Source organism: Glycine soja, chromosome 4 (genome assembly GCF_004193775.1).
Source record: "Glycine soja cultivar W05 chromosome 4, ASM419377v2, whole genome shotgun sequence".
Classification (NCBI taxonomy): domain Eukaryota; kingdom Viridiplantae; phylum Streptophyta; class Magnoliopsida; order Fabales; family Fabaceae; genus Glycine; species Glycine soja.
The window spans coordinates 769675-796282 of NC_041005.1; the positions used below are offsets into that span (position 1 = coordinate 769675).

Genomic DNA, 26608 nt, shown 5'->3' on the forward strand with positions numbered 1-26608 from the left:
TAAAAATTAATAAACTTACCTACGTAACATTTTTTAATCGGATGAGAGTGTAAATTTTATTCACATTGTATAAAATATTTTTTCTTTAAATTAATATTCCAATAAATGTCATTGTTCAATGTTTTTACTTATTTTTAAGTCACACTAACCTCATCGTGGATAGTAAAAAAATGTTAATAATATATTTTTATCAGCTGTTCTTTTCAAATATTTTTTTTAATATCACTTGAAACTTACAAGAGACTCTCGTTAAATGCGTGTTTCATTTTTATACAGTGGCTTTCGTTCTTAATTTAATAGACTTTGCAAAAAAATATTAACTAATAATAAACAATACATTACTAAAAACTCACACGAAACTCTCATTAAACTGTTTTCAAAGAGCCTTGACATAGTAAGATATATAAATTCAGGTATTTTTTTTTTATTAATAAAAGAAGTGCAACTAATCTGTTTTTTTAGTTTTGCAGTTTCATGGCAAGCTTTTTTTAGTACTTTGGTGTGAAGGTAGTTCATTGTGACGCAAATTGAAGCTGCTCCCAACACCAACAGTGATTTTGCACCAATCCCAAAGACAGGGCAACATTATGTAATGTAATGTCAACCCACCTCCACACTGCTCCCTCTCTCTCTCACTGCTTATTTCCCTTTCTCTCCTCACTCTTATCTCCTCTCCTTTCTTTTTCTCTTCATCTTTCTTCCCTTCTCCCCACCATACACACAACACAACACACATCCCTTTAATATATCAATGAAGCTATCTAGGTCCCACCTTCTGTCTTTCCTTTCTTTCTTTGTTCTCACTCACTCATTCTTGTTTCAGATTATGAGATGAACTATTGAACAGAAAACTGCTTCTCCCGCCTTGCTTTAATGTTGCACTTCCTTTCAAGTTCCAACCAAAGAGTAGCATATGTTATTGTTCTTGGGTTACTTATCCTCTGCAACCCGGTGTAAGTCTCTTCTCTTTGATGGGATACTCTTTCTTTTACTCCTGGTATTTGGTTTGTTTTCTGGAATTGAGTTCAGAAACCAAAGTTCGGTCCTCTCTGCATCTTTCTCTCTTTGAAATCATCATTGCTAAGACTACTTTACACGAATGTGGGCATGTTTAGTGGCTTTTATTTTAAACCTGCTTTGTTTTCTTTTTCATTTTATGCAAGTGAGTTTTGATTTTTTTTTTCTTTTCTTTTCTTCTTTTTGAAGCTTAATTCTTATGTGTAATGCCTGGTAGGCCCGAGATTGAAGATCTGCAATGGAAGCATGACGTTGGTGACATACTAATTGTTATGTTACTGCATAAAAATTCTGTTCAGGAGGCATTCAACTTTTGCTTCAACTTTCATGATTGAACAATATGAAATTCCAAACTTTGCAGCACCCACCAATTCTGTGACTTCTAGGAATCAGAAAAGTTCAGACAATATTTGTCTCATTTGCTTAGCAAAATAGGTTGTGTGTATAAGTTTGCTGTTTTACTTATAGGTAGCCGCCGCCCGTAATCTATCTTAGGATTTTTCAAACAGTGGGTTTTCCCACTGTCCTAAAATTATGGCAACTTACTATACGAGTTCAAGTAATGAAAGGAACGCAGTGCCTATGCTGTGTCTTAGGGAACCTTTGCCTAATTCATATCCCGAGACACCAGTTTTGCCGAGCAATATGACATTTTATATGAACTCTGGATCATATTCAGAAGCACTGTCTGGCAATTCTCAGCAGCAAAACAATTGCTTTGTGATTCCATCACCATCAGTAGGGGCTTCACATTCCACTCCTGAACAACAAGAAATCTTTGCCAATATTAGTGGGTTCCAAACTGGGTTTCATGATTTCAGTGCATGGAGGGAAGGTAGAAGTGAAATGTTAGTCAGACAACCTATGGATGGACAGAACTTACAAGGTCATGGATTATCTCTCAGCCTTGGAACCCATATACCCTCAGGAATTCATAGTTCAAGTTTTGATTCATTTTTGGGTACTAATCCTTCAATTTCGGGTAATGAGGCCTACCAAAATGATTCATCTAGAGATGAGGGTATGAGACATTCTGAAAATCTTCCACCTGGCTTACCTGAAGCTAATCAAGATTTGGCCAAAGCGGATTTTTCATTTCATGGAATGTCTGGTGTTGGAAAAACAGTTCCTAGCTCCAAATACCTCAAGACAGTGCAACTACTACTTGATGAAGTTGTTGACATCCGAAAAGCTATTAAAAGACCTGCTATGAAAAGTCATAGCACACATGAGAAATCTAAGAAGGACTCTAAGGAGGATGATGAGCAACTAGAAAACGACAGGCCTTCTGCAAATGGAGTGCCTAATTCTCAAGCTTCAACTGGTAAGACCTCTTGTGAGCTTTCACATGCTGAAAAACAAGATCTGCACCACAAGTTAACAAAGCTTTTGTCAATGTTGGACGAGGTAAGACATATTTATGTAGATTCCCATACTTTTGTAACTCCGATTTCTTCAAACAGTTGACCCTGACTATATATCTATAAAAGAAAATGTAGATTTTCTCAGAGTTATGAGTCGCTGTAACCTTCCCCAATTTGAATATTATAACTCCATCTCACCTGTGTGTATGTTCATGTGTGTCAGCATTTGTTAAATAAATGCATGCTAAACTATGATAACGGAAATTGACTTTCTTCCCCTGATAGAGCATAATTATGTTTGTTCTATCCTGTATATTAATCATCATTTTAACAGTGGTTTAAGCACCTTAAAGCATGAAAAAGGAATATGTTGAAGTGATACAAGTGCAAATATTGGATCTATTTTGTTGATATTATCTTTTATGACTGATATCTATCTGAAAAAAACCCTCTCCTGGTATGTGATACTGAAAATAAGATGATATGGGTAGAACTAATTGTTATTTCCTCCTTTTTATCTTTGTATAGTTTCATGGATGGATCTAACTGGCACGCTAAAAGTAAAATTCACATTCACTGTTTTTGTTTTTGTGTAATTTAGTACATAAGATGATGTATCCGGTGCCAATTTTATAGTTAAATCCATAAAGTTGATAGAGCCTCCTAGACTAACATACATTCTGCTCTTCTTTGTAGCAACAATATAGTTTTAATGGCCCCCTGTCAATTGCTGTAGGTTGACAATAGGTATAAACAATATTATCAGCAGATGCAGACTGTAGTGTCATCATTTGATGTGATAGCAGGATGTGGAGCAGCTAAACCATACACAGCCCTTGCTCTGCAAACCATTTCATGCCATTTTCGGTGTTTGCGTGATGCAATCACTGGTCAAATCAGTGCAACACAAAAGAACCTTGGAGAGCAAGATGCTTCTGGAAGTAACAATGGAGTTGGAATGGCAAGACTAAAGTATGTGGACCAACAAATCCGACAACAGAGGGTTATTCAGCAGTTTGGCATGATGCAACATGCATGGAGACCACAAAGGGGGCTTCCAGAAAGCTCTGTTTCAATTCTTCGCGCTTGGCTTTTTGAGCATTTCCTTCATCCGTAAACCCTCGCATACCAACCTTGGTCTTTTTTTTTTTGTAAATTTTTGTAACTATTTTACCATGATCATTGTGGTTATTTAATCTAATTGGTATTTTCTATTTTTCATAGCTATCCAAAGGATTCTGATAAGATCATGCTAGCAAGACAGACAGGCTTGACCAGAAGTCAGGTAGAAAAACAACTTGAATATGATTTTAGCAACATGATAGATAGTGCTTTCTTGTGTTAATTATAAGATGAGAAAAAAAAGTGTTTTTTATTTTTTCATTTGTTGCTTGAAATTATTTTTTCAAAAGAACTCCAGAGGGTGATAGTTTTATTTGCAATGAACGCCTTTTTTTTTTTTGCTTGAATTAGGTGTCAAATTGGTTTATAAATGCTCGAGTGCGTCTATGGAAACCTATGATTGAAGAGATGTACAAGCAAGATAATTGTATTGCTGGCATGGACTCAAATTCTTCATCTGAAAATGTGTCCAAGGTAACAAAAAGTTATGTCAAGACCTCCAATGATGTGGGTGATGATTCGCAGCACTGTCAAAGTCCAATTGTGGCCGATACAAATCACAGTGGTGGACAAGCTAAGGACCTCAGACATGATCAGGCTCTTGATACAGAAATGATGGCATCCATTGGATTAGCTAGTCTCATAAATGGAGGTTATGGGGCTGAAACTGAACATAGGCGAAATTTGGATGATTGTGGTCTCTTCTCTAATGACACAGTTGTTCAGTCTGATGGAGCTACTAATAAGAGGTTTGTGTCAGTTGGTCCAACATGCCAAATGCCAGAGTCTGAGAGGTTCAAGTCAGGAAGTGGAGTGTCTCTAACATTGGGTTTGCAGCATTGTGAAGGAGGTAATTTTTTGCCTGGTAAGACCCATCTCAGTTTGGTTTCCATGAGGGAGGACGACATCTCCAAAGCGACCGCAGCTTCAACAGTTGGAGTAGAGACAACAGAACTTGAGTGCATTGGTGCTGGAAACCAACAACAAAGGTTAAATTCACCTCATATGCTACATGATTTTGAAGTATGATGATAATCTCTTGCAATCATTCCGTGGGAAGGAAAAGAGTGGTGAGTGCTGATGTTGGGACCATTTTACAGACAGTGAATCATAGAAGGAACTCAGTGGTCCCTCAAAGGATGATAGGACTGACAAAACAGTTGTATGATATCATGAAATTTATTGGGAAGATCTATCTTATGGTTAATGTGTAGAAGGAAACATGTATATTTAGGTCTATTTTGCTGTGAAGAAATCAAGAAACGTGAGAATGGTAAATAATAAATGGATTGGCTGATTATTGTATTAATGCTTGGAATTGAATATATTAAACATGAAACTTGCACACTGGACACGAACTGGCAGTCCAATGAAATATTATATTTAAATGAGAGTGGATTTGGTAGGTATAAAACTTGTGTGATTTTTTAATCTTTGCCGCCTTTGTTCTTAAGATAAAATTTTCATTGAATTAAACAAATTTGATACTTCCATTGATTATTTTTTATTTAAAAGTTAAAACCTTTAAGTTATCATTTTCTACTTTTTTATAAACTTGAATCAACTAAATTATTTTAAAACCTTTTTCTATTTAAAATTCATTAATCAAAACTTTAAATTTTACTTGAAATAAAAAAAAATCTCAATTTTGTCCTCCTTAAACCCTAATCTCACATTCTATAATATCTTTCAAATATTTATTCAATTTTTAACTTCTAAACATTTAAAGTTATATCATATCTCAAATCTATTATAGATCGTCAAATACTTAGAAAATGAGAATTTGAGAACTTTAAATAGAATTTTTTTTTGCAGAGGAGTGGAATTTGCTTGGTTTTAAAAATAAAGGAATTAATTTACTAAAAAAGCTTTAGAGGATCAAAATTGCACAAAATACAAATTAAAGGAACGAAAGATAAAGTTAAAATAAAAGAAAACTTCATGGCAAGACAAGAATTATATATTACATGTCCATGACAATCATTGAATTGGGATGGTATCCAATATGGGAAGAAATAATATGTTTATTCCAATTTCTCCAGTAGTGGCAAGGAAAAACAATGGCAAAAAGGATTACACCGAATCATAATTTTTTTATTTCAATTATCTACACTGATACAAACAAACCGCATAAAAGCGTGACACACTTTTGCTTTAATAATAAAATTGGCTTAAATATATATACACATGGGCATAGGAAGATGGGATCGATGTGGGAAAAATGTAGAGTGATCATATGGAATTTCAGCTACAAAATTGAAGTTCTACACGTTGACGTATGGGGTAGTTAATTGAGTGCAACTTGGTGCCCTTCGGCATGGATAAGGAGCAAGGTTGAGCAATTCCTTTCTGTGCGAACGTTTCTTCCTTTTCTTTGTATCAGAATAATGTTCTGGTTTCTTCAAATCCTCCACGCAATGTACATCTTCCATGCAAACAAATGATCTTGATTTTCCCGAGTAATACCTTGACAATCCTCTCCTGTGCAAACAAAAGTCAAAATTTAAAATTAATTAAAATACATTTAATAGTTCAAAGGTTTTTTAAATTGCCATCATGCATGCTATGCACGTAATTAAAAAATTGTTAATTTTTGTAATAATTATTTTAAAAATCATATCTAATTAACTCTAAAGTGATTTTTAATTTATTTAGTGTGAAATTTTTTTGTACCAAGAGTGCATCAAAATTAAACTCTATACGAACAAATGAAAACAAACATGGACTTTTTTCTTTTTGTAGCTGAATGCTCTTACTTTGGTGGAAAGCTGGTTCCAAGTGAACCCATGTTTGATATCAAATTGTCAATTTCTTGCTCCATATTGCCGAGAGGGAAAGAAAGATAACCCAACGCTGAATTCTGATTGTGAGAAAAATGATGTGAGAATTTCATTCGTCAAGGATAGGGTTTGGTTTCGGGTTCAATAAATATGGGAAGGTTTTGAATAAATCTTCACCCATTATTATGTTTGGTGTTTATAGATACAGGGTTATGATCACATCCTTTGTCTACACTTCCTCTTGATCATTCAAGATGCTACTATTTTTTGGCTGAAGGCATGCATGCAAAGTTCTACCCTTCTTTCTCTTCATTTCTCATTTTAGCATGTTACCAGACCTCCTCTGACACGTGCAAATAAAAATATAGACCAATAAAGAATGGGTAAGAAGAGGAGGGTAATACAACCATCCATTTTAGAGAGGAAAGAGGGAAATATTTGGGCAATGGTCATGTCACTCATGTAGTGTTTAATTTCAAAGGCATTATTAAATGAAAAATACTTAATTGCATAAATCTAAAGGCATGAAAATTAAAATATCAACCTTACATTGGTCTAGATAGAATTAAGTTCAATATCAATAAACATAATAATAAAAAATATATGTGTAAAAGAGATTAAAGTATTTAATTGTTTTTTAATACACATTGTTCCAAATTTTTTGTCAAGAAAGAATTTGTTACATGTATCTATTCGTGTAGTCTGCACACATCAAGATTCATAATGTATAGGAATGTACTTGTTTAATGTCTCGCTTATTAGGTTAATTAAGGTGAAATTTGGACTCTCATCACAAAATTCAACAGCTTTAAATTATGGATAAAGATTTCCATACATCACCCTAATTCAATGTTAGAATCAGAGGGATTATGCATAAAACATCATCCTAATTCAGTGTTAGAATCAGAGGGATTATGCGTAAAACATTAAACGAGTATTTATTCCAATAGTCCAATATTTGGTATTATACTTACCAAAATTTGAAACTATCACATGTGAGGGTGAATGTGATTAAAGTAAATGATAGAGAGAGATGTGTTTGAGTGTGTGGGATGTGTTGAGAGTTAGATGAAACATGATATTTATTGGAGTATGGCGTAAATGTGGATTCTTGTTTGTAAGAGTTGTTATAGCCTTTGAAGATAATTTCTGACTTATAGATAATAATCGATAACTTGTACATAATGTTAGAGATAAATGATAGCTTATAGATAAAAACTAGTAAATAATTATATATATTCCACATAGAGATTCAAATATTAATAAGTTAGAGATAACCTTCTAGCTAAGGAATCGACTGTCAAGGGTTGAGTGTCCATGTTCCTGTTACAGAACTCGTGGAGGGTTGACACGTGTCTCAAAGAATACCATATAGGATGTCACACTTATTTTGTGGATCCTGAATAATACAAATATAAAAATTTTTTGGTAATCAACCTAAGCCACGATGCATCGTGGATACATCCTGACTAATAGGAAATGATATTAAATAAACAAAGATTGTTTCCAACTTAATTTTGAAATGTAGTCTTTTCTCCCGGGATTCTCTATTAACAATAAATATCATAAGAGATGTAGTTTCATATTCGCCCCTCCCACTTAAAAAAAATTAAATATAAGTTTTTAAAATAGTATAAATAACAATATTATTTTATTTATTTAGAATGCGAATAATCACACACCTAATAAAAAAAATTGATATACCGTCCGCATCAACTATATAGAAATCACTTTAATATATCTTTGAAAAATATTATTAAAAAAATTAGCAATCTTATTATATAGATCATTTATAATTATATGGTAGTATGAAAATTCTTTAACTCAAAATGCATTTCAATTAAATTCTTAAAAAATATTATCCTAATTATTAATAGATTTTAAAATAAATTATTAATAATTAAAAATAATCTTGTATCATAATTTAAATAATCTAAATTGTAGTTTACATATTAAAAAAATATTGATTAAAAAAATTAATTATAGAAAAATAAAAATTTATCCTAAATAATGAAAATAGTAAAATAATAGTGAAATGTAATTTTCTGAGTATATTAACAATTACTACAAGAAATAAAAAAAAAATAGTATAATGATGACTTGAAAGTAAAAGTAATATGTTGGTGAGGGGTGGCGGCAAAGGTGCTTAAATATGGTTCGAAATTTATTTGGCCGAGATGAAATTGAGAACTGTGAAGAAGAGCATTAGCATTTAGCTGCACGACGTCGTTCTGCGGTGGTGGCCGAGTATCAAAGAAAGCGTTTCGCATGGTCCCAATAGGTTCGCATTTCTTTTTCACTTCAAAGCCCAATTGATGTTGTTGTACTCGATCAGGCAGAATGTATTTGCGAAAACTGAGGAAATAAATCCTCAAAATCTATTCTGCTGGTGAAATCGTCTTTGAAGCAGTTGCGAAGCTTGCTGAGGTAAAATTAGAGTTATATGCAGGTTGAAAGTATTTCTCATTCTTTTTCCTAATGGTTTAGTTTGTTGTTTTGACTTTTCAGGGGATCAATGGTGCTGATCTTCGTAATGTTTTCACTGAAGCTGGTTTGTTCGCCATTCGGGCACAACGTGATTATGTGATTGATGGAGATTTCGTGAAGGTAATGTGTTCCCAATTTGATAACGGAATTTTTGGGGGGAAGGGCATGCACTTATTATAAATTCTTAATTGCCTTGGCCTTTTGTGTTTCTGATCCTTCTGGCTGTGCGCAAATTGAATGAAACAAAGAAACTGGAATCAAGCGCCCATTATAATGTAAATTTCAGGATATAAAATCAAATTGTTGTTAGCACTTGGCACAGATGTTTGTCTGGTTGCAACACAAAGGACTACTGCACCCTTCATTGTTTGACTTCTTCTAGCCAGTTTTCAAATGCTTTGCAGGTTAATGCATTTCTGATATCACATTCATTACATTTTCTTTTCCTTTTTAAATTTGTAAGACAAAAGAAGGACATCACCGTTCATCGTATAAAAAAGTTGTACCGCAAGTTCAATTTCTCGCTACCCAATATGCTTTTGGTGAATGGAAGAAAGTTTAGATTTAATTGGAAGATGTACTTTACCGTTTGCGATGAATGAAATACTACCATCCTTCACTTCTGATGTCTGCTCAGATTGTTATTGTCCAGTGAAAAAATAAATCATCAATTAAAAAGAATATACGTCTGACTTAAGGTGGAAACAATGTTCATAACAATTCGTTTGAAAATTTGAAGGATTAAAGTCAATTAGATGATGGCTCAACACTCACGGAAAAAAATTGCAGGTAGAATAAATTCGAGGTACCGTACTTTGTCTACTAATCTTATACTTTTCTAATAATATTAATTTGTCCATAACTCAATTATAAAACTGGATTATTTTGGCCTTCAGCACTTACTTTATATTAATTCGATCAATCTATCTTAAAACAGGTTGGCAGCATCATTAACTTATACGAAACGATCATATTACAATAACATGGAATTCTAACTCCTTTGATAAATTTGAAAATGAGTGGAAGACGTGACTTCCTTAAATTTTGAAAAACTTCTGGTTAGAGTTTTCAAATTTATTTATAGAGTTTATTTTGAATTTGGAACTTGTTACAAGGTGTTGAAGAGTTCGTGACCAACCAATAGAGAAAGAGGTTAATTTCTGCAGGAACTTATTCAAGATTCTGAGTACATGGTTTTCAACTTAAATGCCAGAAAATGGTACGGTAATACATGTCCTTAGGAACATCTGAATCAAGACCATTTGCAGAGAAGATTATTTGCACTGAAGATTAATTCAAGCTATCACTTCCACTGCAATGAATCTAGAGCTTGTTGATGAATCTGTTTGTCACCAGCAGCCACAACATTAAAACCTGCCACATGCAAATAAGACAAAGCTTCAAAGGAGCGATATTCGATAAGTGACCAAAACTTTTGGGTCTCATTTTATTCAAGGTGGCAAGAAGACCAAGAAAGCAATTAAGAATGAAATTCAAACTAGGGCTAAGGAGAGATACATACTTGTGGCGATTGAAAGTGGAGAAGCTTCCCAAAACAGTTTATCTCCTTTCCAATCAGTTATGACACCTCCAGCGCCTTCAATAACAGGAATCAATGCAAGAAAATCGTATGGCTGAAATACAATATTTAACAAACAAATATTGTTTTAATCATCTTGGGGTACGTTTTGCTCTACACTGGGCAAAAGTTTCTAAAGTTAAACATGCAACCAAAGGTGAGAGTGCAGCATACCTTCAGACCAGACTCAACAACAAGATCCACAAAACCAGAAGACAAAAGTGCATATGCATAGCAGTCGCAGCCATACAATGGAATTTTAACCTGTAAAGGTGCAAAAAGGAATAACTGTAAATATAGATATACATATTTTTGGGAACAGAAAAATTTTCATTTTGGCAATAATGTAGCATTGATAGAGACATAACTAAGCAGAAGACAAAGTGCAGTGTGACATTTTGGATTCATATTCTCTGATACTTCAGTAGTTCAGAAGGGTTGACATTGTAATGGTCAAAAAGGTGTTGTAAATAATATGTAATTATGCATAGATTTTAGGATCAAATTGACCAGGAGAGGTGAATTCAGTAATACAATAATAGATTTCGAGCGCCAGAAAATAATATTCCAAAGCTTTAGTGTGTTCTCCGTTACTTGTATGGATAAGGCCTATGTTATAAAGTATATAACTTCGATCATAGGGATTAATTTTCAGTCGCATAGCCTCATAATAATTCTGTAAAGCTTCCTTATAATTTCCTTCATATTGAGCTGACATAGGGATTAATTTTCAGTCGCATAGCCTCATAATAATTCTGTAAAGCTTCCTTATAATTTCCTTCAGATTGAGCTGACATCCGTTACGGTCTTATTTGGTTCAAAGAATCTCAGCTCCAGAACCGTACTTGAGATGAAAATCTCGCACGGCTCCTCCCTTATGTGTAATGATAAAAATATATAGAATAAAAAAAGATTGCAGTATTCTTATTATCAACTGAACAGGTTCACAACACAAGTGGATTCATGTGCACCAACCCTGTGTTTTTTGAAATTGTGATCAATGCTTGCATTAATACAAACTAAACAGTATTAAAATTGGGAAAAAGCACACCTCAAACTAATATTCTGACGGTATATTTTATCCTTTTATGATATTATGTGGAGTCCCTTTATGTTAAAAATGCAATAAAAATGTTAACAGACCTTGCTTCTAACACGAATGAATGCCTCTTCTGCATCTCCACTGAACAGATGTGGGCTTGTGGTGTACCTATACAGGGAAAAAATTAAATTAGATTTGATAACAGTTAGACTTGTAAACCTATGCTAGCCATGTCAAAAGCTGCAGATGCCAGATAATGAAAATAAATGTCAACTACTCTCCTTCCAGAACAACCCTATTCCACTCAAGAAACAATGCATAATAAAATTTGCTAAGGAAAAAGAAGAAATGTATACAGGTATGCTTGAGAAAGGTCCGCACAAGTGCGTGTAGATATTTCTTGTCCGTTCAGTGAGGTTCTCTTTCCTGCTATCCCGATCCACCTTTCTCTTAACACAGGTTGATCAATTATGCCAAGGATCTATTGAAAAGGAAACCAAACTCAACAACATAAAGTTTACGACTTGACTGAAAATGATGACAAGATCAATTTCAATTTGTAGTTTATGTTGACAACATCCTCACTTTGTCCCCAGTCTAACTATGTTGTTAAAAATACCAAGTATTACTTACAAATTGGAAAGTGTATCAGTTAATAGAAAGAATGCAATCAATTGATGTTGACATTTTCCATTTTTTTCTTTTCATTTGTTTTCATATTGTAATGCATAAAGAAAAAAAGACTCGGACTTGTTTAAAATATTAAAGAAATCAAGATGATTGAATATTCCGTTTTCTTCATTCTTTAGTAAGACGGTTGCAATAATTAGTGATGGAGTTCAAGGAAAATCTAGTGTGACCGGGTCCAACTCCATATAAGCATTCAAGAGATGAGACATACTTACTGGTGTGCCATTTTGTAGAAGAGCAACGAGAGTACCAAATACAGGTTTCCCTGAATTGGATACAAAACAAGCGGAGTCAAAGTGAAATTTGGGAACTCTTGAGTCAACAATAATATAACAATGAAAGAAAATTACCAGTAATAAAGCTCTTAGTCCCATCTATGGGATCTAATACCCAAACATAATCAGCATTCTTTTCTTCACACCTCCACCCATTTTCCTCTCCGTAACTGCAATTTAGTGAAAATCCAGTGTTGAGCTTCAGTCTACAGAATCTACCATCCTGTTGCAAGTTTTATGGAGTATGCCATGGGTTCTGCTGCTGATCACCCATGTACATAAGCACTAGGGAAACAGCAGCATTATACACTTCTTGCTTGTTTAGTTGTTTTAGTTGTAAATTAAATAACATAAATTTCAATGCAAAATAATCAATCTAAAGGCTAGAATTCTGGAGCACAGACAAATTCAAGTTTTCTAATAGTAAATCCCTTATTTCATTAGGTTCAAGAGGCATAACAAGGAAGGGAAATTGTCTAGTATGATTGAAACCATAAAATAAAATAAAATCTCCAATTACTCGGCAACAAGAAGATTATAGGACTAAATAATTACATGGCATGAGAAGGGAAATTGTCTAGTATGATTGAAACCATAGCCTCCTCAGCAGATTGATCTGCAATGGTTACTGGACCTGCAATGCAACATTAAGTAAAAGCACAGAAATAAAAAAAAATGAAAAGGAAGTGGAGAATGAAGTTACTGAGATCATGTTTGTGAATAACGTCGAAGTTTTTTCTGAAGTATTTGCGGATAACTTCTCCGGCAGCATCGGCGACTTTGTTACCGACCTCGGCGAAGCGATTGAGTTCAAGAGGCGTGCTGTGAGGCGCCATGGCTCTGAGACGAAAGGTAGTATTGGGAATTGGGGAGTGAGAGAGAAAATGGCACTGTGAGAACATTGCAATTGCCACTCTCAATCTCTTTGCTTCGTGGCTTCAATGGCAGCTGATACTAAACACACAAAAAACAAATGAGGAGTTTTCCACTTTTCCATTCGTGCCCTTTTCGCTGTTTCTCACTTTCTCTGCTCTTGCCATTTTAATAATCAGAACGACGCCGTTTCAAATATATAAACAATTTTTTAAAAGTTATTTTTTCCCTCTTTTTATAACCTGCAATGTTATTAATTTGTTGGAGATTATTAAAATGACAGAAGTTTTAAAACGAAACAAAACTCCCAAAAGCCAAAATGATATGTGATTTGAAAATCAATCAGGAAAACATACAAATTTATTGGAAATTAAACTTCTAGTTTAAATAGCTAATTATCCGTCACATATAATTTGTTTTCTACCATGTATGTACCAACTAACTACTATCTCCTGAAAAGACTGAAATTATATGAAGTCTTAACTTCTTAGAATAGGATTGGAGTTTGGGAGGGTACAATATAGGTTTTAAAAGTGTTGTTAGATGACAAGGAGAGGAAAGAGAGGTCTCTTTCTTTGATTTATTTCAAGAGAAGGAGAGAAAACATCACATTTGTTCGTAAAGTGAGGGAAGAGAAAAATGTAAATAATATATTATTATTTTTTTATATAAATAGCAATAAAGAAGGTAGCACATAAAATAAAACTGAACTCCTTACTGGAAGAGAGACCTCTAAATAAGAGGGAAGCAATTTTAACCCTATTTTCTGCTTCAAAAAATTTTAACAAACTAGCTAGGTAAAAATTAAATAAATAAAAAAAAAAACATTTTCCTTCTCCTTCCCACTTTCTTCTAACCAAACAGGGGAAATGAATCAGAGAGAGAGAAAGGAATGGAGCAAATCGCAGAGACATCAAACTGCGATGCTTAAAATTTGTTTCAGTCTGCAGGTAAATAAAAGTGAACTCCAATCCCATTGAATTTGAAGTATGAAAAAAAGTGAGCATGTCCAAATTTATATGGATACGTATGCAGAGATACGGATCGAGTAAAACAAAAAGGCAGTTTCCACACCATTATTCATGTTACTATTGTGTTGAAATGAAACCCCGTGAAACGATGTATTTATTAAGCAACTGGGAAATTGCCAGATTTATAGACGATTATATGATGACAATGACAATACAGCGCATGAAAACACGCAGCTTATATATACTAGCTGAACTTGATATTATAAAGAAGCGTTATTATTATAAAATAAAAGCAGAAGTCACACTGATGCGATCGAGGCCGAGATATTAATCGAAGGTGCATACAAAGAGAAGATGGAACACATCCATATACATGATTCAAAAGAATCAAGATAGTGACATAATCAGATATATATTCTGAACATAATATAAAGAGCATAATTGCACAAGATACTCAGCCCATGACATATATAGTACTTTATGTTACATATATAAGACAGACAGGCGCAAACATATGGTAATGTAACGCAGGTTTTCAGTGGGTGTGGTGGCCAGGCAATTTTTCTTTGATCCTCTCCATTATGCCCTTCTTCTCATGCTGATCAGCAGGGTGGTTAGTGGCGGTGGTTGGAGCAGTTGTTGTGTGTGCATGCTCCTTATTATTATTCCCTCCTCCTACCCCTGGTAGTTTCTCTTTTATTTTATCCTTCACTCCCTTCTTCCTCCTCCCACCTTGCCCATCATCCTCAGACTATAAAACATTTATCCAAAACTGTGTATGTAAGTAATATCATGTGATGAAATATTCAAAAGACGTAAGGGCTAAATAGAATGAATTTTGATCTAAATGGAAGTTTGAACAAGCTATAAAACATGTGTAAATTAATGAAAAAGAAAGAGAGAATACCGAGCTAGAGCTTGAACTGGAGGAACGACGAAGCTCTCTAGCCTCCCTGCCACTCCTTGGTTGGGTTGCCAAAAGATCTGCAACGGTGGTTGCACTTGCACCACCACCGTAAGCACCGGTACCATAGGACCCAAACCCAGAACCTGCTGTGCCGGTAGCGGTGGTAGCGACACCAGTGAGTTGGACGGGATTACCGCGCTCGTCAGTTAAGATAACCGGATTACCGTATTGATCGGTGAGTGGGACAGGGTTGCCATGCTGGTCTCGTAGTTGTGCTTCAGCCATTTCCTTCAACTCTTGAATAGTATCTGCTGCTGAGTGCTGAGTACTTAGTTATATATATAGCTCAGTCTGGGTAATTAGTTCCTTCCTCTCAATGGCGGTGGAGACATGCATGTAATTCGGCGGCAACACGTGACAGGAGAACACACAGACACCTCACACCCGTTTGCCACCTAACAGGACACGTGTCTCTTTGTTTGTAGTGTCACACTCATGCTGTAATCTAATCTTACATCCTCTTTACTCACCTTGTCCGATACTCCCCCTACTTGGAATTTGGAAACGTCTAGATGATGCTAAATATACGCAAATTTCATCACTGCTAAAATCGTAAAAAAACAATCATCATTTTTTTTGCTAATTTATGTAAATATCTTTTTTTAAGACTTAATTTTTCATCTATATGCTTTTTCATTTCCAAAATTATTAATATCATTTATTAAATTAAAATATCTTATTTCAAAATTATTTCCATTACATTACTCTTTAAGATGTATAAGCTTGCAACTCTTCAAGGTATATTTACCAATACTAAAATACAATAAAATCATTTATTGATAAAGTTTGAAAAATGCTATTGATAGCTAAATTAAAAAATATTTTTTATATTCCTAATACAATTTTCATAATCATTTTTTTCTCATTCTCAATATATAAAGTATTTAAGAATCAAGTAAAATAAGAACATATTCAAAACATAACTTTTTATTTTATCAACCAAAATCTCAAATTGTCTTGTATATGACATAATATCATTAAAATCATTAACTTGAACTAATTTAGAAGTCATATCTACAAGTTCAATGGTTGGCAATGTAAAAATTCTTAGACAGATAGTATATTAAATTTAAGCTCTGAATAACATTATATTAAACTTCTATATAAACAGATAAATGAAAGGAAAAAAAAAACTTCCCTAAATGGACAAAAAAAAAGAAATACAGAAAGTACTGCCTAATAATTTTGAGGACAACATAAGTTTAGTGATGTTAATTAAAAACACAAATAAATGAAAGGGACACAACTCTATAATCTATAGTCGCAATTAACATTTCTCATTTTATGACTACATGATTCAACATACAATCAAGAAGCAACATAACTCCTTCGATTTCTTTTTAATTAAAGCAACATAAATGAAAGCACACAACACACTAATGAAGATGCATATAATTCAATTTGCTACCGACAAAAACATTAATTTGACCGGTTGCTTTGCTGAAACCGTTGTTTCATTAAAGGCAACACATCAGAATAATGTATGTAATTCAATCTGCTAACTACAAAAACACTGGTTTGATAATAGGCTATCCTGAAACTGCTATGTCATTAAAAGCAACCAGAGTCGATCGAAATAATTGGTATTGCCTATCAATCTGTGAAAACCATTGCCTAACTTCAGAAACTCCGAAGGGCTAATGGTTTGCATTGCGTAAAAGAACCATGGACAACAGAACATCATTTGGATATAAGAATCATATCCATGAAATAAACAAATCAACCTGTACAATGCAGATAGAACCTTGGTCTCAAACACTATATTTTACGTCTGTATGTTCATCTTATACTTCTGTATGTCTTCTTTACAGAGTAACTTCAACCTCTTATCCAGTTGAAATCGCAGATTAGTGTATACAGAAGCTCTGAAATCATGAATTGCATCTTGTCCTTTTCACAAACCAATTGAGGATGCACAGAAGATCAACAGTGGAACCTGCGATAAAGAAAGTGAAAAAAGTGTTTAGTACAGAAGAATTATTAAAGATTTCTGGCGTGCTAAGACTTCAGCTTGGGCATAAATGTTGGAAGTTCAATTTCTGTTGCACACGACTAAACCTGAAAGAACCTTGAAGTACAATAACTTGCCAACTATAGAATGGAAAACCAATAAAACCTTATCATTGCAATACATGGCATAAGCTAAATTCAAAGATGCTAATGGTAAACATATGCATGCAATAAAATGAAGATGGTGCCACTGACCTCCGAATAACCAAGAAGCAGATTATTCCTTGCTAGATTTTGCCCAAAAGAAACCCTTCTTTCTTGTAGGGTGATTATCTAACACGGATCTGGAACCCTTTGATCCAAAGGAAAAATGTCGCCTCAGAAAAGGTTTCCCAAAGGAGCTTCTCCCACTGGAACTGGAGTCTATCCTAGGACCTTTACCTTTAAGCCCTCTCCCTTTAAAGTGATCAAACACAACAGAATCATCGTCAATATCACTGTCCACAACCCGATTCTTTGATTTATTGTTTCTAGCCTTCAAATCCATTTCAGCTTTCAGAGCTTTTTCAGACAACTTTATAGTTTGTTTCTCACCAAAAGTGCAAACTGGGCAAGCTGGATCATACTTATTGATATCAGGTGTCATAATCTCCAAACATTCAGCATGACAGACGTGTCCACAGACAAGGACAGCAACTACAGAAAGGTCATTACTTGCAATTATCTTTTGCATGCTCCAAGAAGACTTCTCTGCTAAAAGCTTTGAGCAAATACCACATGATTGCAAATCAACTTGTGAAGCTGAAAACCAACTACTGGGTCTAGCTAATCTTTCTCGGTTAAAACCATAGGACTCACTATCAAATGACCATCTTTCTCTCTGGGGTGTTCCCATCAGCTCAGAAAAGCCAGGTATAGACCAACCATCTGAAGATCCACCATGGGAGTGCATACCCACTTCATTGCTCCATGAAGAAAACACAGGCCTTTCGTCAGACAAAGAGAAGCTGCTGGGTGACTTAACTGCTGGGATACGGCTATCATAAGCTTGCTGTGATAGCTGGTGTCCTGGGGAATGGCAGGGCCACCTCAAAGGGGTCGAACTTGATGGAGGTATGTGACATTGAGATGATAAAGGAGATGCTGATAATGAAGTTGAAGGCAGTGATGGTTTTGTGGGAGATGGGCAAGATACTATTGATGATTCTGCCAACCCATTCACCTAGAAAGTGATTCATCATTAGGGAGTGTCAAGGAAATCACATACCAACTATACTCACACACACATTCACTAATCACTATTATATTTATAACCTCACCTGTTCGATGTTCACATCCGTAGAAACAGTCCTTGAAAAAGATTGGTCTGCAATTATCACAAATAACCATGCAAGAAACTATCAAAGGAACAATTAACAGAATAATAGTAAACCACTGGATTAGTTAAATTTAAAGTGTTGTAATCCATATTTTAAAAGGCTGCAAAGCAGGTAATACAAAACCACCTTATCTATACTTATTGTTTTAGTTGCCTGAGCTATATTTCCAGGTTCTCTAAGAGGAAGTATTAATAAAAATTCACCAATCTAAATAACCAAAATAGAAACTTGAATATTCTGTATTAAGAGCTAAGTTGACTAAGCCAAGTGTTAAGAATTCTACCCTGATTTCTCCTTAGTAACCAAAATGCATGACAGAGGAACCTTTCTTAACTTGTTTGGTATAACCCCCAGAAGAAACAGAAACAACTTTTTTATAAGAAAATAGATAACTTTCAAGATTTGATGATGTAAGGATGGTCTCCAGTGTTTCCTGAACCAAGGAGATTGAATAGCCAGCTTGATTTTATAGGGAGCACAAGCATCGATACTGTAAGCAATTATTTTCAATATTTTGGTAACTTCCCGTTAAACTAAGCAAGTTTGATTCATCAATAATCTTGATGGAAAATGGTTGAAATGCATCCATTATTTTCATGTTTCAGTCTACCTTCTTTTTTTTCTACAAACTATCACCAACACCAAAAAAAAAAAAAGAATCATCACACGTAAATCTAAGATTGTCTTAAAATCTGGTTTCTTAATCTCACTATCTGGAAGTCTGTAACTAAATCATTCTCAAAAATTGTTTCCCATTCCTTTTTTGTTTATTTTGTGTGTGGTTTTAACTTTAACTGAAAATTTTGAATTCCTAACAGTTCATTTATCTTTGATTGATGGTGCCATCATATTTAAAATAACCATATAATTCCTCTAGGCCTGCTAGTGCAACAATGTGAAAAATAAACCAAAACCAGTTGATAGTTCAGCTGTTCCTGCTCTTACTTTGTGATGTTAGTTTCTCTCCTCCACAGGCATAATAACTTTGAGCATTTACAGAACTATCATTTTTAGTAACCAGACTTGATGCTAATTTTCAATTTTTACTCATGTCTGATAGCTTTTGATGCAGAAAAATATGTGAGAAGACATCATGTCTCAAAATTTAATGTAGCACCGTGTACTAATTTCATATCTTTCACACATCATAGTGATTATAGTGTAGAATGAACTATGAATAATGAACACAAAAGCCAGTTCTAGAAAGTCCAACCCAAGTAGGTCCATGTTTAAAGTCAGAAAGCTGAATTCCCAAGAGTTACCTGAAGTTGAATTTCTCCTGTGTGCAGCAGTTACTTCCGAAATTGGTGGTTTTTGGCATCTTTTCTGTTGATAATTCTGCAGTGGACTTCCATCCTCTGACACATATGCTGATTCATTTTTATTCTCTGATCCATCATTCCTGCTAATACCATCTGAAAACCAATTTATAGAAGTATCTTCACCAGCTACACGCCCCCGATGATCCCACCGAAAGCTCCATGTTGGAGAACATCGAGCATTCCGATGCAAATTGTCACTGGTTGATCCACTTTGTATAGTTTTGTCTCTGGCAGCAACACAACAAGCAGCACCCATTGTGAAGTAGTAGCAACAGTTCTTAGCTTCTTAAACCAACATAACCACCAATTGCATCAGCAAATACAAACCAACATCATTCACTCGGGAACACATCCCTTTGCCTGGAACAGTAACCAAAAAAGGCACACCATCAATTGCAACGATCAATAACATAACAGTCAAAAGCATGTTACTCACTGTCACTCAACCAGTAATCTAGCTGAAGCTAAACAAAATTCCAAAAAACAAATCAAAGCACCCCACAAAAAAAATGAACACGGCCAAAATTAAGTTAGAGAATTGAAAAAGGGGCAAGTACAATCGGTCTTTTCTAATTTTAAGGGGACACTAAAGTGACCCACTTAAAGACAGAAAACAAACTTCGCAATCGATCTAAAACAATAGAATATCGATAGTGACGAACACACAAGAAATTCAAAACAGTAGAATCTGCAGGAAGAGGGGAAAAACTTGTATATGACGAGAAAAAAAAACGATATTTTACCCTCATCACGGATATCGTACCAACCTCACATCACTGGCGAGACAATTAAAACAAAATAAAATTCCCCAAAAATAATTGAAAAGGGAGTCGGAGATGATCCAATAAATCTGTTAGTCTTCAAAATCAAATTGAAATCAAGGAAACCTCCAGAGTTTGAACAGTAACAATAGCAGTAACTAATATTCTAGTAATTGAGGAGGGAAAGGAAAAAAAAACTAGTGATTTTGAAATTGGGTGCATAAACATGATTTTCGGTACATAATATTAATACAGTGATAGCAAATTGGAAACATCTTATGACTATGACGCCGAAGCACGCGTACCTTTTGACGAAATCAAGTGCCACAGAGAGAGAGAACGGAAAGAGGAGGAGCGTTTCAGACGGTTTCTTTTACGCCGGTTTGAGGACCCCTCCTTCTTCTTTCAGTAGCGACGGTACGCACTTGTATAAACATTCTTTAAACTTTTTAATAGTCAGCTTATGCGTAAATTCGTTTATTAGTTAAGTCACTTGTTGAAAGTTTGAATATTATTTTTCTTTATGTCGTTTTGCATATTATTTTAAACTCTGATGCAAGAGCCAAAATCAAAAGCTTCCTACTTTCCCGGCCCCTCCTTTCGGTCTGGTACTGTGGCTTCCTACCCTAAGCAATCTCCTCAAAGTCTTTTTTTTTTTTGTTTCTTAATTAGTCCTAAATTCTATTTCAATTTTTCAATCATGGGACTTTATTAAATTGACAAAGAAAATCAGTTTACTAAATTTCAAGCTTAGTTTACTTGCTTTCACAGTTTAGGTGAAGCTTAATCATGTCAATTAATTTTATTTTTTTTACTGGAATGGTTCTAAAAAATATGATAACTATCGTGCATATATTTATGACAGTATAATAAACATTAATTTGCAAAGAGATAAGACCATGGCTAAATATAAATGAAGAGAGGTAGGACAAAATAGGATGAAAATTACATTTAAAAGTGTATTGACTAAGATAATCTTATTTATGTATTGAGATCCAAAATGATAAGGGTATTAAAGTAAATTATATTTTAAAATATTTTCCTTTTCTCTGTGAACCAAACAAGAAAATATTTACTCCCTTTTTCTTCCATTAAAATTTATTTCCTCTCCTCCCATCCTTTAAACCAAACAGTGCATAAAGATAATCAAATAAGTTTTCTAAGATATATTAATTATTGATAATGATGATAAGATGTTATATTATAACATGGTTAAAAGAATATGTAAAGCGTTTGGTTACATTTATACATATATTTGCAACAATTTTCTCAAAATAAAGATATAAAAAACTATATGGTTTAATTTTTAATTATTCAAATCAATACTCTTGCCTTTGCCCTTTTTGAATTTAGCCATTTTATTTTGTAATAAAAAGTATACAATAACTTGCATGTAATCATTTTCAATATATACTAAATATTCTCACATTTTTTTAATCTATCATTCTAAAATTGTCTAAACCATTGAGATAAAAAAAATATGGTAAGAAAAAGAAATTTCTAACAGAGACTTATAATATACTTACCCAAAAATAAAAGTCTCTCAATGCCAATTTATTCGTCACTTACGATCGAAAGCTTATATTTTATCAATACCAGCTTAATTCCACGCTCGTTTACATGCTTTTTACACTCTTAACACGGTTGATTACTTTACAAACTTTAGTATTATAAATTGTAATTCAAAAGAAATTGCAAATTAAAAATTAATTGTAAATTAATACAAAATATAAAGAGAAAATGGTATATGTCCTAATAATATAAAATATTTTCATGTTACTATATGATAAATTATTTAACTTTTATAATAATTATTTTAAAAATTAGGTTGGCAATAATTTCTAAATAGTTGTCGATATAATTTTTTGGATAAATAGTCACTTTTGTCCCTCAATGTGTAATTCGCTCACAAATGCGAAATGCGTCTTGAAATATGAAAATATAAAATTTAGTCCCTGAAAATGTAAAAAGTGTGACAAATATATTCAGCTCCTAACTTTCGTTAGTTAATAAAATAACATATGTGGCACAAAGGAACAAATTTGTCACTGAAATGATGGCCAGCGTAGATTGTCAGCATAGGGACATATTTGTCATAATATTTTTTTGACTTTTCGTCTTTTCACTTCGCTGATAAATGTGTTCCTGAAAGATGAAAATGCAAAATTTAGTCTCCAAAAGTATAAAAAATGTGTCAAATATATCCGGACGTTAATAATGAAGTGTATAGGAGAGAAGCTAGGGAAAAAATAATTAAAAAACAGTAAAATACAACTTAAGATTTAAACTCTTATACTTTGATTACCTATTTATTTATCTATCTATCAAATTGTTAATTAGTTTTTAATTAATCAATATAACTACTTATTTTCCAAAATAAAATAAATTTCTTTAGTTTTATGATATAAAAAAAATTGAGTTACCATTTAAAAAAATGAAAGCCTTTTATTTCTTGAAATTTTTTGTTTCTTCAATTAAGTATTTATCTTTATTACGTATTCTGTCATAGTATGTCAAATGAAATGCAAGGTCGCTACAACCTCTAAATTAGTGAGAGATATAACTCTACATCCCAAAGGCAAAGAATAGACCTTTGTATTAGGTTTTTTTTGTTTTGTTTTGAAGTTAACATTTGTATTAGTTTGAACATTATTATATTTTTTATTTAAATTTATTTGGATTCTTTATTTGTTAGTAACTATTTTTATTTCATTTATATTATGTATAATAAGTGTTGTCTCAAGTGAAAACACATAAGGTTTATTCAAGGATTTCTTTCATATTTGAGGTGTGTGTGTGTATATATATATATATATATATATTATTGATTAAGGAAAAAGACTTATAATTCCACTTTACCTTTATCTAGTTTAAATTTTGTGAGACTTTTTAAAAAAATAGTTGATTAAATTTTTTTAAAAATAAATAAATTTGGTCCGACAATCAGTTGTGTTTTCTCTACTTAAAACTCTCTAACAAATTATTTTCAATCTAAATATGAGGATACTTAAGTTAGAATTGAGACATGGAATAATTTTAAAGATTAAAAGTGAAAAATTTAGTAGAATTTTGATAAAATTATAAGATATAAGATAGTTTTTTTTTTAACAACAAAGATTAAGATTTGACAAGGAAATCAATATAATAAAAATATATATATTAAAAGAGAATTTTAAAAAATATATTGCATAGATACTAAACGAGTAGGAACAGTAAATTACATATACATAATAATAATAATAATAATAATAATCTATTATTAACGTCTGGATATATTTGTCGCATTTTTTATATTTTCGGGGACTAAATTTTGCATTTTCATCTTTTAGGGACGCATTTATCAGCGGAATGAGAAGACGAAAAGTCAAAAAAATATTATGACAAATATGCCCCTATGTTGGCAATCCACGTTGACAATCATTTTATTGACAAATTTGTCCATCTGTGTCATGTAGGTTATTTTATTAACGTGACGGATGAAAATTAACGGTCAAATATATTTGTCATACTTTTTACACTTTTATGGACTAAATTTTGTATTTTCATCTTTCAGAGACGTATTTGTCAGTGAATTACACGTTAAGAGACAAAAGTGATTATTTATCCAATTTTTTTTTACAATAGAAATTTAACCTAAATTATGTGTTTATGGTAAAAATAAAAGTATGGAAGTTTTAGTGGGGCAAAAGGTTAACAGCCGGTATTGTCTTGTGCTGTACTCGGAGTAGGCTGTACGCATTCCATTCTTTTCACATTAGACAAAAGGTATCATCATGAAGCTAATATTTCGTGAAGAGATTCTTAACAAAAGTTTTTATTCTCTAGGAAAATTCCTTTCTTCTTATTTTTGGATTCTCTTTAATCGTTTTCAAATAAATAATATCATATTTCAGTGTATTAAACAGCTACCAGACACAACCTAAAAAATGTCGATGTGATAATTAGATCATTATGCTACGTGTTTCTCATTCTTTTCCTATTTCGTTTCCTTTTATTTTCACCTTTTGAAACTTGCTATTCTAAAATTAAATTTAAAAGAGAAAAAGAAAAAGTCAATGAGAAACCGTGAGGTGAGCTAAATATAAATTTGCTTATATTTACAAGTAGGTGGGTTTTGTTGGATGGTTCCATATCAAATAAGATACCAACCATTTTAGAAGTAGCTAATTTTGATTATAAATGGATAATAATAGAGATCAAGCTGAATTAAGAAAAAAGAATGCTCGGAATCAATAAAACCACTAATCACAGGACTGCAACTTTCCTTAAGTAAAAAAAGAAATCAATTATTCATTATTATCAAGTGTGACAAATCATATATATAGCAGCTAGATTTCAACTTACTTTATTATTTAAAAATATTTTTGCCTGACTCACTTTTATTTATTTATTTGAGTGAAGTAGAATATAGTACTTTCCTATTTTATATAAGAAAATAGTCTTGCCTTGAAGATTACAATTTTGATCTATCGATCCGTAAAGATTCAATAAGGAGATCATCCAGTATTTCTCTTCAATTCTAAAAACTGATATTATTTCTCTTCAATTCTAAAAACTGATATTATGTTTGTTATGGTTTGGTCATTTATGAAGGTTTGTTATGATTTAATTTTTTTTATTATACACACGAGTAGTGAAATATAATACACATATATTCAATATATTTTTATATTATTAGACTGACCAATAATAAAATATCACATCATTAAAAATATGAAACAAAAAGAAAAAATTGATTTAATTATCTTAAACTTCTGTACCAATAAAAGTCACTTAAACAAATACTTTGAAAATAATATTTGTTTATAGTTTGAATCTATGTTATTTTTAATTGTTGATTAATCATTCGACATTATTTTCGAAAAATTAAATTTTTAAAGAAGAAAATTCTTCAAATTTGCTTTGTAAAGACAAGGACAGAGGACTTTTAAAACTAAGTTCCTCTTGATTCTTAAACAGTAGCTTGACAATGAAAAATCACCAATTCAGTCTGAAAGTGTGGTTAAGTTGTCTTAGCATCAATATTGGTTGGTTTTTACTTAATACAATTTTATATAATGTTCGACAGAGTGATAATTAAGATTTAATGGTTTAGAGTTTATACACACTTTGTATGAGTATTATGCATTTATGCTTACGATGTATAATTTTTTATATTATTATATTTTTCTAATACATTTATTTATAAGAAATGCTAATCACATTTTCTTCAATATTTTTTTATAATTGACTGAAATTTAATAGAAATTACCGATTTATTGAGTTACATTTTTATTTAAATATTTTTTTTCTGATTTAGAAGTGAAATCTATTAAATTTTCAATAAATTTCAATCAATCATAAAAAAATATTAAAAAGTGTGTCACTAATATTTTTCTTTATTTACTATTTTTAAAATTTTAATTTTACAAAAATAATGAATTTTGATCATATATATAATCATCATGTGATTTTTTAAAATCATTTTTTATCTTTCAATCAATCATTTCCTGTTTTGTATGTTGAACACACTCAAAGACCAAAGTATATAGAAAAATTATACTTTTACAGCAAATTAAAATATATTTTTAAAGAAAAATAAGTATAAAATACGATGGTAATAAAGACAATGAAACTTATAAAAGAGTTATCTATAATTATTATAAAAAGAATAATCACATCTAGTGTCATCTTTTTTCTAGACATTTTAACTCTTAACTATTATTAATTATTATAATGTTTTGTTTTAACTTTTAATAATAATTACCTTTCAAAATAAGTTACACCCAATTATATATATAAATAACTTTTAAATTCAGGGATGAAATGTCTTTTTTGGACTAATATAAATAAAGGTAGAAGAGCAGGCTAAGTTTCTTGGGACGTATGAGACCCATGATATGCGCAACTAATTAATTAGTATGTAATATGTTTTGCGTTTACTTTCATAAAACTTTGGTGAGAATTGACGTATTGATGTTTCTTATTTATATAGCAGGGAACAATACATTCCTCTATTTGTATTTCCAAATTCATGGCTTGAAATAAAG

The 26608-nt window shown here is 32.4% G+C and overlaps 5 protein-coding genes and 1 long non-coding RNA gene across 8 annotated transcripts; 2 read left to right on the top strand and 4 right to left on the bottom strand.

Annotated features, from left to right (window-relative positions):
- The first annotated feature begins 492 nt into the window (after nucleotides 1-492).
- Nucleotides 493-4812, top strand: LOC114408442 (BEL1-like homeodomain protein 6). 3 transcript variants are annotated; one of them, XM_028371488.1, is made up of 6 exons: nucleotides 493-594; nucleotides 824-953; nucleotides 1235-2424; nucleotides 3118-3494; nucleotides 3606-3666; nucleotides 3855-4812. In XM_028371488.1, the coding sequence occupies exons 3-6, from the start codon at nucleotides 1552-1554 to the stop codon at nucleotides 4530-4532; spliced, it is 1989 nt and encodes a 662-aa protein (XP_028227289.1). In that variant the 5' UTR covers nucleotides 493-594; nucleotides 824-953; nucleotides 1235-1551; the 3' UTR covers nucleotides 4533-4812. The 3 variants fall into 3 exon arrangements, with proteins under 3 accessions (XP_028227289.1, XP_028227290.1, XP_028227288.1); XM_028371489.1 differs by lacking the exon at nucleotides 493-594 and having other exon boundaries at nucleotides 625-953; nucleotides 1207-2424; XM_028371487.1 differs by lacking the exon at nucleotides 493-594 and having other exon boundaries at nucleotides 625-953.
- Nucleotides 4813-5569: 757 nt separating this feature from the next.
- On the bottom strand, nucleotides 5570-6521 carry LOC114408047. The gene is made up of 2 exons (XM_028371172.1): nucleotides 6260-6521; nucleotides 5570-5984 (listed from the first exon to the last, which is right to left on the bottom strand). The coding sequence occupies exons 1-2, from the start codon at nucleotides 6394-6396 to the stop codon at nucleotides 5768-5770; spliced, it is 354 nt and encodes a 117-aa protein (XP_028226973.1). The 5' UTR covers nucleotides 6397-6521; the 3' UTR covers nucleotides 5570-5767.
- A 1960-nt stretch (nucleotides 6522-8481) lies between these two features.
- Nucleotides 8482-10971, top strand: LOC114408446. Its single transcript, XR_003665890.1, has 2 exons — nucleotides 8482-8710; nucleotides 8792-10971. It is a non-coding gene; the product is annotated as an uncharacterized LOC114408446 (long non-coding RNA).
- LOC114408443 (bifunctional phosphatase IMPL2, chloroplastic-like) lies at nucleotides 9830-13357 on the bottom strand. Its single transcript, XM_028371490.1, has 9 exons — nucleotides 13060-13357; nucleotides 12912-12990; nucleotides 12432-12526; nucleotides 12297-12346; nucleotides 11748-11872; nucleotides 11493-11559; nucleotides 10524-10613; nucleotides 10293-10404; nucleotides 9830-10144 (listed from the first exon to the last, which is right to left on the bottom strand). Exons 1-9 carry the CDS (start codon nucleotides 13256-13258, stop codon nucleotides 10074-10076), a joined length of 888 nt encoding a protein of 295 aa, XP_028227291.1. The 5' UTR covers nucleotides 13259-13357; the 3' UTR covers nucleotides 9830-10073.
- Nucleotides 13358-14454: 1097 nt separating this feature from the next.
- On the bottom strand, nucleotides 14455-15430 carry LOC114408444 (late embryogenesis abundant protein-like). The gene is made up of 2 exons (XM_028371491.1): nucleotides 15108-15430; nucleotides 14455-14951 (listed from the first exon to the last, which is right to left on the bottom strand). The coding sequence occupies exons 1-2, from the start codon at nucleotides 15390-15392 to the stop codon at nucleotides 14736-14738; spliced, it is 501 nt and encodes a 166-aa protein (XP_028227292.1). The 5' UTR covers nucleotides 15393-15430; the 3' UTR covers nucleotides 14455-14735.
- A 1096-nt stretch (nucleotides 15431-16526) lies between these two features.
- On the bottom strand, nucleotides 16527-21034 carry LOC114408447. Its single transcript, XM_028371492.1, has 5 exons — nucleotides 20885-21034; nucleotides 19759-20178; nucleotides 18437-18483; nucleotides 17373-18339; nucleotides 16527-17103 (listed from the first exon to the last, which is right to left on the bottom strand). The coding sequence occupies exons 2-4, from the start codon at nucleotides 20072-20074 to the stop codon at nucleotides 17395-17397; spliced, it is 1308 nt and encodes a 435-aa protein (XP_028227293.1). The 5' UTR covers nucleotides 20075-20178; nucleotides 20885-21034; the 3' UTR covers nucleotides 16527-17103; nucleotides 17373-17394.
- Between the last annotated feature and the right edge of the window lie 5574 nt (nucleotides 21035-26608).

Coding starts and splice junctions, on each gene's coding strand:
- LOC114408442 (XM_028371488.1), top strand. CDS start 1,552: ATGGCAACTTACTATACGAGTTCAAGTAATGAAAGGAACGCAGTGCCT. Junction 2,425..3,117: donor TTTTGTCAATGTTGGACGAG/GTAAGACATATT, acceptor CAATTGCTGTAG/GTTGACAATAGGTATAAACA. Junction 3,495..3,605: donor TTTGAGCATTTCCTTCATCC/GTAAACCCTCGC, acceptor TATTTTTCATAG/CTATCCAAAGGATTCTGATA.
- LOC114408447 (XM_028371492.1), bottom strand. CDS start 20,074: ATGGGTGCTGCTTGTTGTGTTGCTGCCAGAGACAAAACTATACAAAGT. Junction 18,484..19,758: donor CAGGAGAAATTCAACTTCAG/GTAACTCTTGGG, acceptor TGATAATTGCAG/ACCAATCTTTTTCAAGGACT. Junction 18,340..18,436: donor CGGATGTGAACATCGAACAG/GTGAGGTTATAA, acceptor ATCACTTTCTAG/GTGAATGGGTTGGCAGAATC.
- LOC114408443 (XM_028371490.1), bottom strand. CDS start 13,258: ATGTTCTCACAGTGCCATTTTCTCTCTCACTCCCCAATTCCCAATACT. Junction 12,991..13,059: donor TATTCACAAACATGATCTCA/GTAACTTCATTC, acceptor GTTGCATTGCAG/GTCCAGTAACCATTGCAGAT. Junction 10,614..11,492: donor TCATTCGTGTTAGAAGCAAG/GTCTGTTAACAT, acceptor GCACCTTTACAG/GTTAAAATTCCATTGTATGG.
- LOC114408047 (XM_028371172.1), bottom strand. CDS start 6,396: ATGAAATTCTCACATCATTTTTCTCACAATCAGAATTCAGCGTTGGGT. Junction 5,985..6,259: donor GGAACCAGCTTTCCACCAAA/GTAAGAGCATTC, acceptor TTGTTTGCACAG/GAGAGGATTGTCAAGGTATT.
- LOC114408444 (XM_028371491.1), bottom strand. CDS start 15,392: ATGGCTGAAGCACAACTACGAGACCAGCATGGCAACCCTGTCCCACTC. Junction 14,952..15,107: donor CCAGTTCAAGCTCTAGCTCG/GTATTCTCTCTT, acceptor AATGTTTTATAG/TCTGAGGATGATGGGCAAGG.